General features: G+C 48.5%; 2 protein-coding genes across 6 annotated transcripts in view; one reads left to right on the forward strand and one right to left on the reverse strand.

The window, feature by feature from the left end:
- Positions 1-1,668: 1,668 nt before the first annotated feature.
- Positions 1,669-7,009, forward strand: SOD3 (superoxide dismutase 3). 2 transcript variants are annotated; one of them, XR_679530.3, is made up of 3 exons: positions 1,669-1,836; positions 5,673-6,695; positions 6,786-7,009. XR_679530.3 is itself a non-coding variant. In XM_009447439.3 (2 exons), the coding sequence occupies exon 2, from the start codon at positions 5,689-5,691 to the stop codon at positions 6,409-6,411; it is 723 nt and encodes a 240-aa protein (XP_009445714.1). In that variant the 5' UTR covers positions 1,669-1,836; positions 5,673-5,688; the 3' UTR covers positions 6,412-7,009. The 2 variants fall into 2 exon arrangements, 1 of the variants encoding a protein (XP_009445714.1); XM_009447439.3 differs by having other exon boundaries at positions 5,673-7,009.
- Positions 7,010-12,293: 5,284 nt separating this feature from the next.
- The window catches only part of CCDC149 (coiled-coil domain containing 149), a 106,745-nt gene continuing 101,311 nt past the window's right edge, over positions 12,294-17,727 (reverse strand). For all 4 annotated transcript variants that reach the window (XM_526540.5, XM_009447440.2, XM_024356053.3 and 1 more), the window contains one exon: positions 12,294-14,998. In XM_526540.5, the coding sequence (XP_526540.2) occupies positions 14,568-14,998 (431 nt within the window). In that variant the 3' untranslated portion in view covers positions 12,294-14,567. The remainder of the gene's footprint in view (positions 14,999-17,727) is intronic.

A 17,727-nucleotide genomic window follows, 5' to 3' on the forward strand; every position in this document is an offset into this window, starting at 1 on the left:
GAAAGGAAATTGGGATGTTGTTACCAAAGGAGGAGGGAATGAATGTTGCCATGGTGGGGAGGTTGGGGGCGGTGGCGAGAAAAAGGCAGATTTCCTCTAGAATGCCATCAAAATGAAAGTAAATCTAGGCTTTAGCACAAGTCCTAGAATACCAGAATGGAGACGTGCTTTCTTGGACCTTAAAAGAAATAAAATTAGGCCAAGTGAAGCAAGTGCCATTTAAAATAGTAGCTATGAATGTATATAATTAGGATTTCAAGAACTGAATGAAAATATAAATGTTTTAAAAATGGGAAGAAAGATTCACAATAAGCAACTAGACTGTTGCAGGGTGGGGGTGGGGTGGTGGGTGGCTTGGGGAATTCTGAACACTCATTAGTTGAGGATAACTACGCCTACCAACAGAATGCAGAGGTGCAAGACTGAGCTACTGGTGCCTGAGTTCTCAGCGGGCCAGAAGGAAGGACGGTAGGGTGGAAGGGCTGGAGTCTCAGTTCTGGGAAGTCTCCCTCTTTTCTCGCAGAATGCCTGTCCCTGGATAAAGAGCATTAGTTTGAGTTTTTCCAAGATGATTCTAGGAAGCTCCTGCTGGTAACTAAGTCACCCAGCCTAGGGTGGGGTCCAGAGATTTAGATTTTTTATAAGCTTTCCTGCCACCGAAACGGGTGTTTGGGACCTCACGAGGCCCTGTTCATTCTTCGTCGCTGCGCTCCCCACTCTGTACTGGATGCATTTACTGATGTTGCTGTCTCCGTCCCCAGAGTATGAACCCCCAAGGTGACTCATGCAGCTGTGGGTGCCCGGCATACAGCATGGTGACTGGAACGGATGAGCACCCAATAAACATTTGTTGCAGGAATGCAGGAGGACGGGCAGGCCAGCAAGCAGGCTGCCTGGTTTTTCCCACATGGGCTTTTCTGGGAAAGAAGAGCTTCTATTTTTGGAAAGGGCTGCTATGATTGAGAAAAGTTCATGGCAGCAAAAAAAGGACAGACGTCGGGAGGGAAACACTCCTAGTTCTCCCAGACAACACATTTTTTAAAAAGACTCCTTCATCTCTTTAATAATAACAGCAACGACAATGACAATGATGATTATTTATGAGTGCGGCTAGTGCCAGCCACTGTGTTGTCACTGGGCGAGTGATGATCTCATTGGATCTTCACGGTGGGCGTGCGGGGTGGACAGCCTCACACCCCCATTTTACAGATGATGAAAAGGAGGTGCAGGGAGTGGTGCAGCTGCTCCAGGCGTACACAGATAGGAAGAGACAAGGCTGGGACTCTGCAGCCTGAGTGTGTCATCACGACCCACCCGCTGCTCTGCTCTCATAGGTATGACAGCACAGCTCCGGAGCAAATGCCACGCACATTTGCAAGGTGCCCATTTCCATGCAGCAAAAATAAGTCAATAAGTTATTGACTTAGAGAAAAGCAAAGGGCCTCTCAATAAAGAGGTCATTGTACACCTCTCCAAACAGGCGATTTTCTTTCTCATTTTTATTCCCCTGCTGTGTGCTGAAGGTCACTGGCTACAAGCCGGTGAAGTCGCGGAATGGAATCCTTGGCCCGAAAACCCAGAAATGGGAGGGGCAGAGGAGGTGGGGACAGAGCGGGAGGAGGTGGAGGCGAAGCACTTCTACAACCCGGGGAGGTCTGGCTTGCTTTTCCTCCCTGAACTGGCCCAATGACTGGCTCCCTCACGCTGACCACTCCTCTGGGCTGGCCTCCTGCACTCGCGCTAACAGCCCAGGCTCCAGGGACAGCCTGCGTTCCTGGGCCGGCTGGGTGCAGCTCTCTTTTCAGGAGAGAAAGCTCTCTTGGAGGAGCTGGAAAGGTGGGTGCTAAGTTGAGGTTCATTTTGTTCTTCTCAGAGTGTGCTTATTGAGTCTGAAGCTGGGTTGGGGCAACGGGCCTCTTCTTGGGAACAAATTGGATCATCTTCTTGGGAAGGAAATGTACTTTCCCTGGCTGCTCTGAGGGGTTAGTGGGGAGGTGGAGTGAGGGGGGAGGAAGGCAAGGAGGGGAGGAAGAAACCGTTCCTCCTGTGGATCTGCAAAGACCAGTCCAAGAGGATTTTAGTGTTAGGAAAAAGGAATCTGGAGTGACGAGAAAGGGGGCCTTTCTAGATGTTGCATGGCTTTGGTGTCGGGAGCCACTTATGGGACAGCAGGTACTCTAAAAAGCCACCTCCTTAGGAAAGCAGAGAGGCCCTGGCCAGCTCAGGCTCCCAGCAAGAGCTCCTTCTAGGAGACAGCTGAGGGATGAAACACACCCAAGGCTCAAGAGGGTCAGGTTCTTCCCAGATACAGACCCAGGAAGGAGATAAAGGCTTGGTGCCTCTATTTGGTTCAGGATAAGGGCCCCTGTCCTCTTTCTCTGATAACACCGTCCTCCCTTCCAGATCCACGTACAAAGGAGGCCCTTAAAAAGGCACTTGGTCATTCACAGCTCAAACTGAGCAGGAGGCTGTGGGAGAAGAATCAAGTTGGTCCCGAGGGGAAGAGGTGTCAAAGGCTTAAGAAACAAGAAGTCAGAGTTTACCTGGGTTTGAGGGAGAATTTTCTTTCCCCCTTTTCCTCCTCCTCCTCCTTCTTCTCTCTTTTTTTTTTTTTTAATTTTTATTTTGAGACATGGTCTCATTCTGTCACCCAGCACCCAGGCTGGAATGTAGTGGCATGATCACTATCATGGCTCACTGCAGCCTCTACCTCCCGGGCTCAAGTGATCCTCCTACCTCAGCCTCCTGAGTAACTGGGACTACAGGCACATGCCACCACACCCAGCTATTTTTTTTTTTTTTTTTTGCTAGAGATGGGGGTCTCTACCAGGTTGGTCTCATACTCTTGTACTCAAATGATTCTCCTGTCTCATCCTCCCAAAGGGGTGGGATTACAGGCATAAGCCACCATGCCTGGCTCTTCTTTTGGTTTCAGAGAAACACATCTCCTTAAAATGTTTATTTCCCAAGGATTCTTGAAAAAGAAAGCTCACTGACACACCCCAAACAATCTGGTTTTGCTCTGTGCTTTTAGGGAGAACTTTCTAAGCAGCAGAGCCCTTCTGAGTGGCAGGGCTGTCTTAGGAGGAAGGTGTCTTCGATGATGGGGGACTTCATGTCCAGGTATGGCAGGAGAGTTACCCCACTTTCCTGCCTACTCCCTGGGGCTTTGGGGTAGTAGTACCACATTGGGCCATGTCATTTAGGTGAGTCCTTCAACATCACTTTCTCTGCTTCTCCCTCTTTCTGGATCCTCCTTCTTGGAGCCTTTCAAGAGGACCTTCTCTTACCGTGTCCATAGCATCTCTTAGCTAATGGTCCTTAAAATCTCTACCAGCAGCTTCTCTCTGATAGCTAAGAGCTGCCATTTACTGGGAACTTTCTATGTACTGGGCTCTGTGCTAAGTGCCCTAGATGAGAGGTGTGCAGTGTGGTGCCTAAACCTTGGGCTTGGAGCAGACACACACTTTCAAATCCTGCCTTCAGCTCCTTAGTGAACATGTCACCTTGGGCGGGACACACGCCTCTCTCTGCCTCAGTTTCCTACACTTTAGAATGGGGATAACACTGAATAATGTTCTTGTGAGGATGCAGGGAATTAACCCACGCACAGTACTTATAATAGTGTCTGGCGCCTGTGTTCGATAAGTTTTAGCAATTCTAATCATCTCTTTTAAGCCTCGCAGCAAGCCTCTAAGGTAAGTCTGTATTAGTATCCCTATTTACAGATGAGAAAACTGAGGTTCACAGGGGATGAGACAGTGTACAGTCTGCAGTCCAGCAATTACTCTGCTACTCAGCAATAAAAATAGTAACAGCTAACCCTTAGACTAAGTGGCAGAGTCAGGCTTTAGATTCATGAGGTGAGTTCTGGAATCCATCCCTTTAATAACCACACTAAATTGCCTTTCTGAAATGGTTATATAAAGCATATCTACCCAATCTTGGAGTTTTTTAATGGCACCTAGTTTGGTGCTGGAAATGCAGTTGACCTTCAAAGCAATTCTTTGGAGGCAGCATCAATCCCTCTGGAAATACCTCGGTGGCATGGCTGGCCTTATTCTACAGGTAAGGAACTTGAAGCTAAGCATCAGTAACCCCGTGAAGTCACAGTTAGTATAGGTTGGAATTGGGATTCAAATCTGTACCTGACTTTATAATTCCTAGCTGGGCCCCAGAATCTTTGATAGAGGTTTCTTCTTTCTTTTCTTTTCTTTCTTTCCTCTTTCTTTCCCTTCCTTCCTCTCTCTGTCTCTTTCTTCTCTCCTTTCTTTCTCACAGAATCAAAATCTCTTGGGGTGGGGCCTGGGCATCTGATTTTTAAAAACCAGACATCTGATGTGCAGTCAACACTGAGAACCCCTGCCAGCTTCATCTCCTCTTCTAAGTGCCAGACCCAAGTTTCCAACTGTCTGCCCACCTGTCTCCCCACCTGGGCACCCGCCAGCGTCTCACCCTCAGGAGACTCCAGCTGAACTCATCCTCTCTCCCTGCTTTTCCAGAACAGGTCCCACCCTCCCTCCACTCAGTCTCTCCTGCTGGGAACCCTGGTCATCTGCACTGTGCCTTCATCTTCCATCCTGCCAGTGCTGCCCGGTGTGTCTCTTAAACCCATGCCTCCTCTGTGTGCACCACCTGCACTTTGGTAAAAGCCTTCATTTCCTGCTTGGGTTACTACAACGCCCCCTAACTCATCTCACTGTCTCTATTTCTGCTTCTCTGTCTCTCCCTAGGCTACTCCCATTCTTCCTCCCCTTTCCTCTTCATCCCAAAGTCCAACCCACATCCTTTTACCAGTAGGACTTAAGGAACCAAAGACTATCTCATCACCCACTTTTCTTCTTAAAAACTTCCACTGCACTGCCTGCTGAGACGGCCTTCCTACCCAACTTGGCTGGAAAACTCCTACCCATCTTGTGGAACCCAGTTCAAAAGTCACCACCTCTGAGAAGCCTTCCCGGAGGCTCCTAGGGAGATGGGTACTGCCTCCTCTGTCCTTCTCCAGCACAGGCCCCATCTTCAATCATAGGATTGTGCTGGAATGATTGGATGCCAAGTCTGTCCCTCACTGAACTCCTTATGCAAAATCACATATTATATGTTTCCTTTTGCCAGGTGTGGGCCCAGGTGCTGGGGATACCGATGAATAAAACTGAGTTTCTGTCTTCAAGAAGCTCCAAGTCTACTGAGTGTAGCAGAGAACAGGGAGAAGGCACTTCAGGGAGAAGGCGTAGCACATGCAAAGCCCCAGAAGGCAGGGACAGAAGCCTTAGGGATGTCTGTGGGGGAGGATGGAGGAAGAGGGTAACAGGAGACCAGGTGGGGAGATGAGGGAGGTGGTCTGGAAGGGCCATGAGACACCCCTCACGCTCCCTGAGACCCCCTCCACGCTATAGAGATGGGACTGGAGAGGACGATGATCATTTGTGACTCAGATCCCTGTGGGTTTCTTCAGATTGGGTCTCACCCATCTTTACAGCCACAGCACCTAACGCAGTGCCCGGCACACAGCAGGCCCTAGACAAACGTTTGCCACATGAAGGCATGCCCACTGGGCCAGGAAGCCCACTGGGGACTGGGGGGTTGGTTCTGCGATAATGGGGTCCCTGAGATTCTATGTTTCACGTGACTAAGCCTCACTCTGCCCCCACCTCCGCGGGGGCGTCCCGCAGGTGCCCGACTCCAGCCATGCTGGCGCTACTGTGTTCCTGCCTGCTCCTGGCAGCCGGTGCCTCGGACGCCTGGACGGGCGAGGACTCGGCGGAGCCCAACTCTGACTCGGCGGAGTGGATCCGAGACATGTACGCCAAGGTCACGGAGATCTGGCAGGAGGTCATGCAGCGGCGGGACGACGACGGCGCGCTCCACGCCGCCTGCCAGGTGCAGCCGTCGGCCACGCTGGACGCCGCGCAGCCCCGGGTGACCGGCGTCGTCCTCTTCCGGCAGCTTGCGCCCCGCGCCAAGCTCGACGCCTTCTTCGCCCTGGAGGGCTTCCCGACCGAGCCGAACAGCTCCAGCCGCGCCATCCACGTGCACCAGTTCGGGGACCTGAGCCAGGGCTGCGAGTCCACCGGGCCCCACTACAACCCGCTGGCCGTGCCGCACCCGCAGCACCCGGGCGACTTCGGCAACTTCGCGGTCCGCGACGGCAGCCTCTGGAGGTACCGCGCCGGCCTGGCCGCCTCGCTCGCGGGCCCGCACTCCATCGTGGGCCGGGCCGTGGTCGTCCACGCTGGCGAGGACGACCTGGGCCGCGGCGGCAACCAGGCCAGCGTGGAGAACGGGAACGCGGGCCGGCGGCTGGCCTGCTGCGTGGTGGGCGTGTGCGGGCCCGGGCTCTGGGAGCGCCAGGCGCGGGAGCACTCAGAGCGCAAGAAGCGGCGGCGCGAGAGCGAGTGCAAGGCCGCCTGAGCGCGGCCCCCACCCGGCGGCGGCCAGGGACCCCCGAGGCCCCCCTCTGCCTTTGAGCTTCTCCTCTGCTCCAACAGACACCCTCCACCCTGAGGTCTCACCTTCGCCTTTGCTGAAGTCTCCCCGCAGCCCTCTCCACCCAGAGGTCTCCCTATACCGAGACCCACCATCCTTCCATCCTGAGGACCGCCCCAACCCTCGGAGCCCCCCACTCAGTAGGTCTGAAGGCCTCCATTTGTACCGAAACACCCCGCTCACGCTGACAGCCTCCTAGGCTCCCTGAGGTACCTTTCCACCCAGACCCTCCTTCCCCACCCCATAAACCCTGAGACTCCCGCCTTTGACCTGACGATCTTCCCCCTTCCCGCCTTCAGGTTCCTCCTAGGCGCTCAGAGGCCGCTCTGGGGGGTTGCCTCGAGTCCCCCCACCCCTCCCCACCCACCACCGCTCCCGCGGCAAGCCAGCCCGTGCAACGGAAGCCAGGCCAACTGCCCCGCGTCTTCAGCTGTTTCGCATCCACCGCCACCCCACTGAGAGCTGCTCCTTTGGGGGAATGTTTGGCAACCTTTGTGTTACAGATTAAAAATTCAGCAATTCAGTACTGCGTCGAGGTCTTGGTTACTTTTTTGTTTGTTTGTTTTAGGCTTCTCTCCCAAGCTGAGCTTTTTTTTGTTTTGTTTTCGTTTTCTTTTTCTTTTTTTTGGAAGTGGCAAACATACTTCCCAAATCCCTACAGGACTTCTCCTTATCCTCTGCCCCCACCTCCCTAACCCTGCTGGCAACAACGTTCAGCCACTGCTTGTCTTGCCCTTCAGTGTGGCTCCAAGAGGAAGATCACCAGAATCACTCAGGGAAGTTAAAAAAAAAAAAAAAAAAATACAGCTTCCTGGGCTACATCCCAGAGCTGTGGAATCCAAAGGGAGAAGAGAAAGTTAATTTGCGACAAGCGTCGGGATGATTCTGGCACTGGACCCTCTGGCCTGAGAGGGGAAGAGGCCTTCCATCTCACCTGGGCTGGTAGCTTGTCACATCTGCCTCCGAGTACAGCCTTAGGTCCATTTCCCAGATATCAGAGACAGTGCCAGGGAAGCCAGGTGACTGCATCTTGCCTAGGCACAGAAGAGTAGGGTTGGAATGTGACGTTGTTAGCATTTGGCAGGACCAAAACCAGAGGCAAACGGAGGCAGTGGGATGGAAAGGCAGTTGATTTTGATGAAGGCTTGTTGGGAGTTCAGCTTTCTTTTGAAACTTATAATCTATACCCAGGCTAGAACAGTCTTGTGTATACACCTTCATTCATGGAATAAACATACTTGCAATAACTTTTTAGCCTCCCAGGGTAGCCTCACTTCCTAGCTGTGACTTTTCCACCCTGGTTACTGGGAGGCAGCTTCCATTTCTCCCAGACTAGCTAGGCAGTGCGTCCAACTGAACCGCAGCCAGAAACCTGTCTCCAGGGGTTATTTTTACCTCTAACTAGGACTAACTTGTTATTTTAAAATCTTTCCTTGAGCCCAAGTGACAACTGAAGAGAAAGGCTATTGCCTGGTGATTTTGCTCCACCAGTTGGTTCTCACTGGTTTGAATACTAACTTGAACTGTACTCATCGACACTGAAAGGGGATGAGCAAACAGTGTCTCTAAATCTCCTGATCCTGATCTCAAATATCCCCCTAATTACAAGTTGCAACAAGGCAGCTATTACACGGGGACACAGGATGGAGAGGATGGGTGCCAAACACCCATCGTCTACTCTGCTGCCTCGGTTATGGTGAATTCAGGACCATCAAGGGAGGTGTGGACCTTTTTTTTCAGAAGGAGGCTGACACTTCTTGTCAATTGCATTGTGTTCTTAGTTTTTCTCTTCACAACCCTTGACCCCGTAGATGGGGGCTGAAGAGGCACCCTGGCCGACTCACTCTATTTCTGTTTCGGGAATGGGATGGATAAACTATCCTATGGGCCTCCAGAGCCAAAAAACCAAAACGAAACCAAAAAACCCCAAAACAAAAAAGCAAAAAGCAAACAAGAAAAAAAAAAAAAAAGAGGAAATAATAGGCAGACAATTTACAGTTCATTGTAAGGGCAAAGATATGCATATAGCATGATGGTTAACAGGTCAGACTCAGGTAGAAAGGCCCATTTGAACCCCAGCTCTGCCACACTCAGAAACTGTGTGACCTGAACAAGTCACTTAACCTCTCTGAGCATAGGTAAAATAAGATCATCATACCAGATTGTTTTGAAGATTAAATCAAGTGTTATTCACGAGAGGTGCACAGCATAGCATGCACAACAAATAAGGACCTAGTAAGTATCTAATTAATAACAATGGCTAAGATCCAAAAAACAGCTACCTACCAATAAATAGATGGGGCTGCCTTGTAAGGCAGTGAGCATCATGCAACCAGGATTCAAATGAAGGACAGTTGCTACCTCTGAGGTTCCCGAGAAGGATTTCTGCATCCATTGAGAGACTGAATGACATGAACTCTGCGATCCCATCTCTTGTGGGGAGGGAACCTAGAATGAAGGGAAGATTGTGGGCCATAAAGGCAGACATCTGGTTCCTGGCACAGAACCATATGTGTGCCACCAAAGCCACCCACCGGACCCCACTTGGCCCCTGGAGTCTATTTTTACTCCTCTCATCTTACAGATCTATTTTGTTAATCTCCTTATATTTGCTGTTTTGACTTCCCAGCCAGCTTGCTAATCAGTTTGCCTATTTGACTCACAGGGTTTGCATTTGTCACGGGGACTGAAACACACGCTTGTTTTGATTTCTTTTTGTAAAATTAGAAGCGTTTGATGTAATGACTCTACCTAGACACAGCTGGTAAAGTGAGAATAATGCTCAAGTTTGCACAGTTTAAACACAATGTAGACAATAATTAGAAATGCTATCTTTAGATGTTTAGGATAAGCTTTTTCTCAGAATTGCACTGATTTTTTTTTTCTGAGTGGGGCTTTTTAGTGCATATATACAGAAATACTAAAAACGTAAGAAGATAGAGCAAATCAGTGAGTGCTTTGGTCAACTTGAAAGACTGCAGGAAATAAACCAACTGATTTTAGATCTGCCTTTTTTTGACTGAATGCATAAAATCTTTACATTCTCCATATTTTTCATGACTACCATATGATCAAATAGTTTTAGGTGACAGATTGCAACTGATAAGTTGCTGCAATATGGCAGAAGTCATGCTCAGCCTCCGCTTGCCCGGTGGTGAGGGTGGAATATGAAGCAAACAATAAAGATAATTCATCATCTCTATCAGGAAAATTGCCACATGTTTATTTCAGGTAACAAAAAAGATATAGTTATGATATACAATGACCATAGAATCCAATAAAGCAACTTCTGCAAATGAATAGAAGGTACTTTTTTTTTAAAAGAAACTACAAAATAGCAGCTGGTTTTAAAAACAAAGCCAATTGTTTTAGATTTAATAGGCTACCACTGGCCTCTGCTAAGATCCCCAAATATATTCCTGAGCTCACATAGATTCCAGAAAGTCAAACTTTTCAATATTATGCAAACTTTCCCTATGCATCCAAAAAATTCTCATTTAGTAAAGAGGTGATATGAAATGTAAGGCAGCATGTCCATATCTATCATTTTAAATTGCCTTCATGCTGTATCAACTGGTTTTGTTTTGGGAAGCAACCATAATATTGAGAGACGGGTCTTTCCTATTTTTTCTGCTACTCATTTCTAACTAGATTCACTACGGAGCTCCCAATTGCATCTCTCTGATCTATAAATTTTTCTCTCTTCAGGAAGACACCTGGAAAGAAGGGACTACATTAAAGGAGTGTGTTGGGGGCAATGCTTTGGCCTTTTGACATCCTATCTAGTCTGAAGGGACCCTCACTATTGCTAAGGAGGAGGAGTGTTTTAAATGGAGGCTTCAGAATGAAAGCAGAGGAAGAAGGTGCTCTCTTTTTCAAAAAGAAGTAGGGTACAGGCCGGGCGCAGTGGCTCACGCCTGCAATCCCAGCACTTTGGGAGGCCGAGGAAGGCAGATCACGAGGTTGGGAGTTTGAGACCAGCCTGGTCAACATAGTGAAACCCCGTCTCTACTAAAAATACAAAAATTAGCCAGGCATGGTGGTACATGCCTGTAGTCCCAGTTACTCGGGAGGCTGAGGCAGGAGAATCGCTTGAACTCGGGAAGTGGAGGTTGCAGTGAGCCGAGATCATGCCACTGCACTCCACCCTGGGTGACAGAGTGAGACTCTCAAAAAAAAAAAAAAAAAAAAAAAAAAAAAGAAGTAGGGTACCAAGTCATCCACAAGGCTGTGGGAAAACAACAAAGCCAAGAGGGCACCCCATTTTTTTGGAGTGAAAACCAACAGGGGTGAAGGCATGCTGTAATTTTAAAGAGACAGAGAAGATCACCTCAGTGAGTAAGTAGCTGGTCTTTGTCATTCCTTAAAGAGGAGACAGAACTTTTCATGCCATATCGTGAACCGGGGTGCAAAGGCTCCCGGTAGGAATAACACATCAAAACATTTACTCCAACATGTGAACAATTGATAGCAGAGCCCTTTTCTAGCACTTTGCATCGTGATGGTGGTGCATGTTTGGGAGGGAGGTCACAGAAGAGGAGCAACGATGGGCAAACTAATTTAGCTTGCTTAAGATTGCCAAAAGCTGGGAGGGTCCAGCCGGCATTGAGCTGAGGCCATCAGGAGCCTCCCAGCTAGAGAGGCTTTGGGAATAGCTGTGGGAGCAAGAGAAGGAAGGGGGAGGGGAGAAGAAGGTGGGCAGAGAAGGTGTGGAAAGAGGAAGAGCAAGAGTGAGGGATGAGAAATGCCTGGTTTACAAAAACCAATCCATTTCTACAGGCCTTAATTAAAAGAAAGACAAACGCTCATGTAAAAATCCACACCTAGAGGCTCTCAGGTACAGAGCGATCACAGGAGAGGCAGGGTGTGCAAACAAGCTTTCATTAAGAGACCTGTCAGCTCTGTTTCATTTCTCCAGACTGCTCTGCATTCTGCTGGCAATCCAGCTGGAAAAATAATGGAAGGACAAACACGTCTGAACAGGCAAACAAAGGTGGGAACATTCCACCTACAAAACAGGACAGATCAGAAAGATGCCAGGGAGGGGGGATGAGATGGCCTTTTTCTGAGCAAACAACCACAGCCCCTCCCCTTAACTCCAAACTCATCGGAAACATGATTTTCTGGCTTTTTATGCAGCAACAAAAAAACATGGGGTTCAGAGACAACACCATTGGTTGTCTATTCCCAACTCTCTTACACATCCCAAGATATGATTCTGTTTTGGTGTTCAGCCTTTTAGAGTCTGAATGTCTAGCGACAGGGCCCTTCTTCAGTTCTTAAGGGTGAATCTTGGTGAACCTAAACAGATCATGGTAATACCATCTCCCTTGCTAAGAAATGGTTAAGACATTGTCATGTGACATCATCATGTGACAAGGTCTCATGCGACCACAAGCCCCAGGTGATCATTCTGACCAATAAAATGTGATAGGAACTGGGTTTCTCGCTCTTGAAACACACACACACATGTATGTGGGAAGAAACTTCCTTCTGCCCTTGAACAGGTGTTATTTGGAGCTGTTGCAGCCACCTCGTTATCATGAGAAAGCAGCTGACACAGCAGGAAGAGCAGGAAGATGGAAACCTAGAACCTTGACAACTTTCTTGAATGTATAGCCCTGGAATGCCTTACTTTCGAAGTTCCTGTTATACAACATAATTCATTTCCCTACCGCTTAAGTTTCTGTTAAGTGTGGCTTGAAGCTGAGAGGACCATGACTGATGCAGGGTTATCTAGTGAAGTAGGGGACAGAATGCCACAACCTTAAACTATGATCCTAAAAAAGACAAAAGACAGCTGTAAGTAATTGCAGAAACCCCCTTTAATGTCTGTGGAACAGAAGAACCATGTTGGATGGGGAAAGCAGGGGCAGGACATACGTGTCGCGTATCTATGGGGTGTTATCAGGGTTATATCTGTGACAGGATCAACTAACTTACTGGCTCTCATTTCACCTAATAACATAAGACCCTCCCCGCTGACTACACAATTTAGGTTATCACTCCTTATGACTCCTGCTCCCTGCCCTGCACCCTAGATTCTCTGGGACTCACCGCAGTTTTCCTGACTCTGATGGAATGTGCTGGAGTCTATTACGAGCCCTGCTTTTCAGAAGGTGCTGAACAGGCCCTGAAGATGTGCATCTGGCCGATGGTGGGTCAAAACCAGAGTTCTGCAGGCTGAGATTTTTCCTTTTATTATTATTATATTAAACTTGGCTGTGTTTTCCTTCGGTGGCTCTGGCATCCTATGCAGTAGTGCTGGACATTTGCAGGCAGTTAAGGCCCAGTACAGCAGGAAGAATGATTTCTGTGACTGCTGGTCTGTGCAAGCCCTCCAGCTGCGGGAGCAACCTCCCTTGAGGAGAAGTTGTGGGGGTGGGCCTGGTGGGGAGGGCGATAGGCTGGGACAGAAGGAAGGATGGAATACTGGACCCGGTGGCCAGGGGTCAATGGGATGTCCTTCTCACCAGAAGCAACAGAACGCTGACTCCAGCATGCTCCCATTTCAACTGAAGTAGTGGGAGGCTCACCCAGTGTGCATCAAAGGCCTGGGTCCTTCTGGGCTGCACTTTGAGGAGGAGCAGCATAGTAAGGGATGGGGCGCCCATTCTGCTAGCAGAGTGATTCCTGGAGATGCAATCTGGGAGGGATGTATCCACGTGGCTGACCCCTCGTGTCCAGATGTCACATCTTAGTGTCATGAGCCTGGTATAAACATTGAATTTTTAGGATGCATTTTCACTGAGAGGCTACCACTCTGGGAGCCTCTCTTTTTCCTGCAAGGAGAGCCTCTCAAAGGAGTGATTCTGGTTCTCAGAGGCATTCTGAGCTTTGGGATCTAGTCTCAGGCTTTCCAGGGAAGGAAAAAGCTATGGCTGGATGACTTTTAGTTTTCTGCAGTGCCGGATGCCAACTAGAAAAGCTCATTTTTATCTGAAAGGAAAGAACCAGCTAGAATTGAGCATGCCATCCTTTCCCATCCCTGGATCATGTCCTTGGTTCCACATCCCCCCTTGCCATGCTGTTGTGAAGTTGTTTTGTTTTCCTCTCTCTTTCCCATAAAAGGTCATGAGCTCTGTTTCTGTCTTTAAGATTCCCATACTTGGTGGCACAAATGAGGCAGCCTCAACATTCTGTTGAAGGAGTGAAGGGTTTGGAAGTTGCAGGTGGTGCAGGAAACTAGACTGGCTCCCAGCAGGTAGATCTTTCCCAAACCTGAAATGGCCATACAATCCTGTATGTGAGACAGGCTGAATGCAGAGAATGAGCATTTCCAGGTGGTAGCTCTCATCTCATCTCACAAAAAAACCAGACCACCACTGGGAGTCCTGTTCCCCGGCTTTTATGCTCACCCCTCCCAATCACTTCAGATCAGTTAATTCTCCAGATTTACAAGCTAGAAAACTCCAGCTCTGGCACTCAGCACACAGGCCTCAACCGGGGCCGTGGATTTCAACCCAGAAGCCCAAACTTCTCAGCCTGCTTAAGGCCCCTTCCAACTGCCAGTCTGTACCACGACAGCAGTGCTGTGGGCACAATGCCAAGCACACCCATGCCAGGCAGTCCTACCGGGCCCTGACTTGATGGGGTGCAGCCATGGGTCCTCTGGACACGTTCCGCTCAATTACACCTTCCTCTCCAGCTGCCTAACCTTGACCAAGATGGGGACCTGAATAAAAACCCCATCAGTTTCTAGCTCTTCCCATAATTTTGATTGACAACATTAAATGCTAATACAAAAACATCTTATCTCTGATAAAACAAAAGCTGACAGAAAGACGGATGCTGAAAACCAGCCATATGGTGGACACGATTCCTGGGCCTGGCCCTGTTCACAGTAGCACTCTCTGGCAGAAAAGAGATGACACTGAGAAGCTTGAGGACCTACATTTAATAAATCAAACTGTACTGGCATCATCAGAATATTCACAGTTTGCAACAGGATCAGCGCGTTTTCTCACTTGCAGACTCGGAGGTATTTCAGGAGAAGGCGACGTGAGCGCGCCATTCCGATGCTTCATTCTTGACCCTCTCTGGGGCTTTCAATGTGTCATTGTGTCAGATCCCTCTCCCCTTCAGGTTTTCACGGTGCTCCTCATGCCTCCGCCCTCTGGGATCCCTTTGCCGTCTTCCGGTGTGGAAGCTTTGGCTGCTGGCTGGCTGGCCTCGAAGGAGTCCAGGTGAGATTTAGGGAGCTCCCCCTGGATGGCCAGGCCTGGCGGGGCTGGCCCCGTCTCACTCCTCTGACCCTCTATGGGACTCTCTCTTCTGACCTCTTCCAGTTCTGCAGCTGCCTGTTCCTTTGTCAGTTTCATTATTTCCCTTCCAAGGCTGTTTACTTCTTCCTCAGAAGGTAACTGGGGTAATGAAGGATGAAAGAGCTTGCATTGGTTCCCGCGGCTCTGATTTGCTGGGGAGTTGACAGCGGGCCTCCCAGCATCCTCAGGCGCTGTCAACGCCTCAGCAGCGGCACAACTTTCATCTTCTTCTTGCTTCTGAGCCTCCCCTGAAAACAGAACGAGGACAACATTAAACCTCTGGCAGCAAATCAGCCCTCACCGCCCCTCTTCTGCCAACCTCCCACCCAGCCTACCAGCACAGGGCCTCTGAAAAAGGAGCAAGACTTTTTTGGCTCCCTGTGCAGGGCAATGGAGCCGAAGGGGAACACAGGACCCAGGTGAAACCAGCGAGCATGCATTCTAGTGATTCCTGCATTATTAACAGAGGGCAAGGGAGCACTTGGGCCATGTCATAATCCATCCTTTCCAGGCACCTGGTTAGCTTCTGTTCCATTCTCTAATGGCCGCTCCTTGTGCCCATTAAATATTTAAATTGAGGACAAAGGTTTTGTTGGTTCTGCAGCTGAGAGCCAGGGCTTGTTAGTAATGAAAAAAGGTTCCGGCTGCATTGAGGGTGGGAAGCAGAAGGATAGTTCGGGAAGGATTTAGTGCCACCCCTTCTCCACAATTCTCCATCAGCATCTCATTCCTTAATGCGGACACCTAGTGTTCCTCAATATCAAATAAATTATATGCAAATACACCTTCAAGCTCCCTCCCCTGTTGAGTTGTTGTCCCTAAACCCCTTCTCTATAGGATGGAAATTCTAGCACTGCAACAGGAAGGACATGGGAGAGAAGGGGGAGCCCTTAAAGTGCTGACATCCAGCCCTCATTTCCCTACTCACTTGCTTTGTGATCAGGATAGGACTCTCTGATGCCCCTTCTGGACCTAACCAGCAATGCTTGCTCTGCATGAGTGGGGAGCAGCATGGCGGAGCCAGCTCTTAGTACCCGGGCACGTGCATTCAATAACAGACACTGAGTTTCCCCAGAAGCCAATCTCTTCCCAGCCCTCAGGCTAAACAGTGAAGAAAGGTATGACAGAGCCACAGTGGGACTGGGTTTAGCCTGGACACATGTCCTGGACCAGGAATGAGGGGCCCCCAGGAACACTTTCTGGTACCCCTGAATGGAACCACAGCAGAACCCTGCTGTAGTGGAGCTTGCTATCATATATGCGCAGGTATGTTTTCAGGCTGTAAGTTGGAACTTGGGGAGATGGAGAACTGCAGCAGGTTAGAAAGGATGTTGAGCATCACCTGGCCATGCCATTTTCCTGCTTAAAACCTTCTGCTGGAGCCTTGTCACTTTCAGGATAAATTTCCTTTCGCTTAGGCCCTTACAAGGTCCTGCTGATGTGCTCCTGTTTCACTCTGCAGCCTCATTTCACACAGTTTCATCACACGTGTCCTCCCAGCCATGTCACGCACCCATTAGGTCTCCACATGCACTGATCAGTTTCTCCCCTCTGTTAAATAAATCCTCCCAGCTAACGCTTATTGGGTGCTTTTCCACACTAGGCACTGCACTAAACATTTGACGTGTTTATCTCATTCTAAATTTAAGTCCATGAGAACAGGAGCCTCATCTGACTCATCCAGTGTCTGACACATTCTAAGCATTCAAAAATATTTAAAAAATAGTTCCCTTTCTTTTATAAATGGAAGTATAATATACACAAAGAGAAGTGCACAGAACTTATGTATCCAGCTCAATGAATTTTCACAAAGTGAACTCACCCATATAACCAGGATGAGAAACAAAATATTACCAACCCCTGCAAACACTTCCAAGTCCAGGACTCCTGGATCCCCTTTCCAGTCCCTTTTCTGCTGCCAGGGATAACCATTAGCCTATTTAAAATGCTGAAATGAGATCTGCCTGGTCCTTGAACTTTATATCCAGGAATCTTACTGTGCTGGTTCCTTTCGCTTCCCATGATGTTTGTGAGATTTACCCATGTTTATGAGTACAGAATTTGTTCATCTGAATGCACCACAATTTCCAACAGGTATGTAAATGTTGAATGAAAATGGGCAAGCCAGAAACAGAAAAAGAGATAGAAATTGAGAGCAGACATATTAAACGATTCACACCATCACTCAAAATTGCAGAAATCTAAGTCCCAAAGAAATGTAGTTTTTCCTCTATCAGAATGACAAAAATGAAAAGGTTTGACAAAGCTCAGTGTTGAGAAGGATGCAGGGAAACAGGTACAATCATACATTAATAAAGAAAATAAAAATTAGTAAGACTCTTTTATAGGCCAGATATTTCAAGACACATTGTTCTTAGATACTCACTACAACACTGTTTTTAAAAACAGAAGTCTGGAAAACTCCAAGTGCTCATCAACAGGGGATTATGTATACAGATTTACTTGCCAAGTTGCGAGATTCTTTCTGATAATATGCACTAAAAATTGTAGGTTGTCTCTGGAAAGCAGACTGAGGACCACAGCAAGAAGCAAGGGTGGAGGAAGACTTTAAGCTTAATTTTCCACTTTTCTGTGCTATTTATATTTTTTAACATGTGCTGTATTCCTATTTTATAAAACAAGATATGCAACCTCCAAGATTCTACCATCCAATATCACCTCATCTTTCCTTTGCTACACTGATCTGTAGAGCTAGGAATCCATATCCACTGCTTTCACTTCCCAGAGCTGATTCATATCTTCGATCCTTCAGTCTATCCTGCGTCCCTCCTGCTTGTGAGGTCTACATCCCCCTCCCCACCCTGTAGCATACTTTCTCATTGGCCACATGCTCCTCGCAAGCTGTTTCTCCCTGTAGTCTCTCCTTCAATCTAGTTCTGTGAGCATGCTGTATTCATTCCCTATGGCTCCTGTAACAACCACAAACGTAGTGGCTTAAAACAAAACACATTCATTC

Source organism: Pan troglodytes, chromosome 3 (assembly GCF_028858775.2).
Source record: "Pan troglodytes isolate AG18354 chromosome 3, NHGRI_mPanTro3-v2.0_pri, whole genome shotgun sequence".
NCBI classification, from domain to species: domain Eukaryota; kingdom Metazoa; phylum Chordata; class Mammalia; order Primates; family Hominidae; genus Pan; species Pan troglodytes.

Excerpts from the sequence above, each read along its gene's own strand:
- SOD3 (XM_009447439.3), top strand. The coding sequence starts at position 5,689 with ATGCTGGCGCTACTGTGTTCCTGCCTGCTCCTGGCAGCCGGTGCCTCG.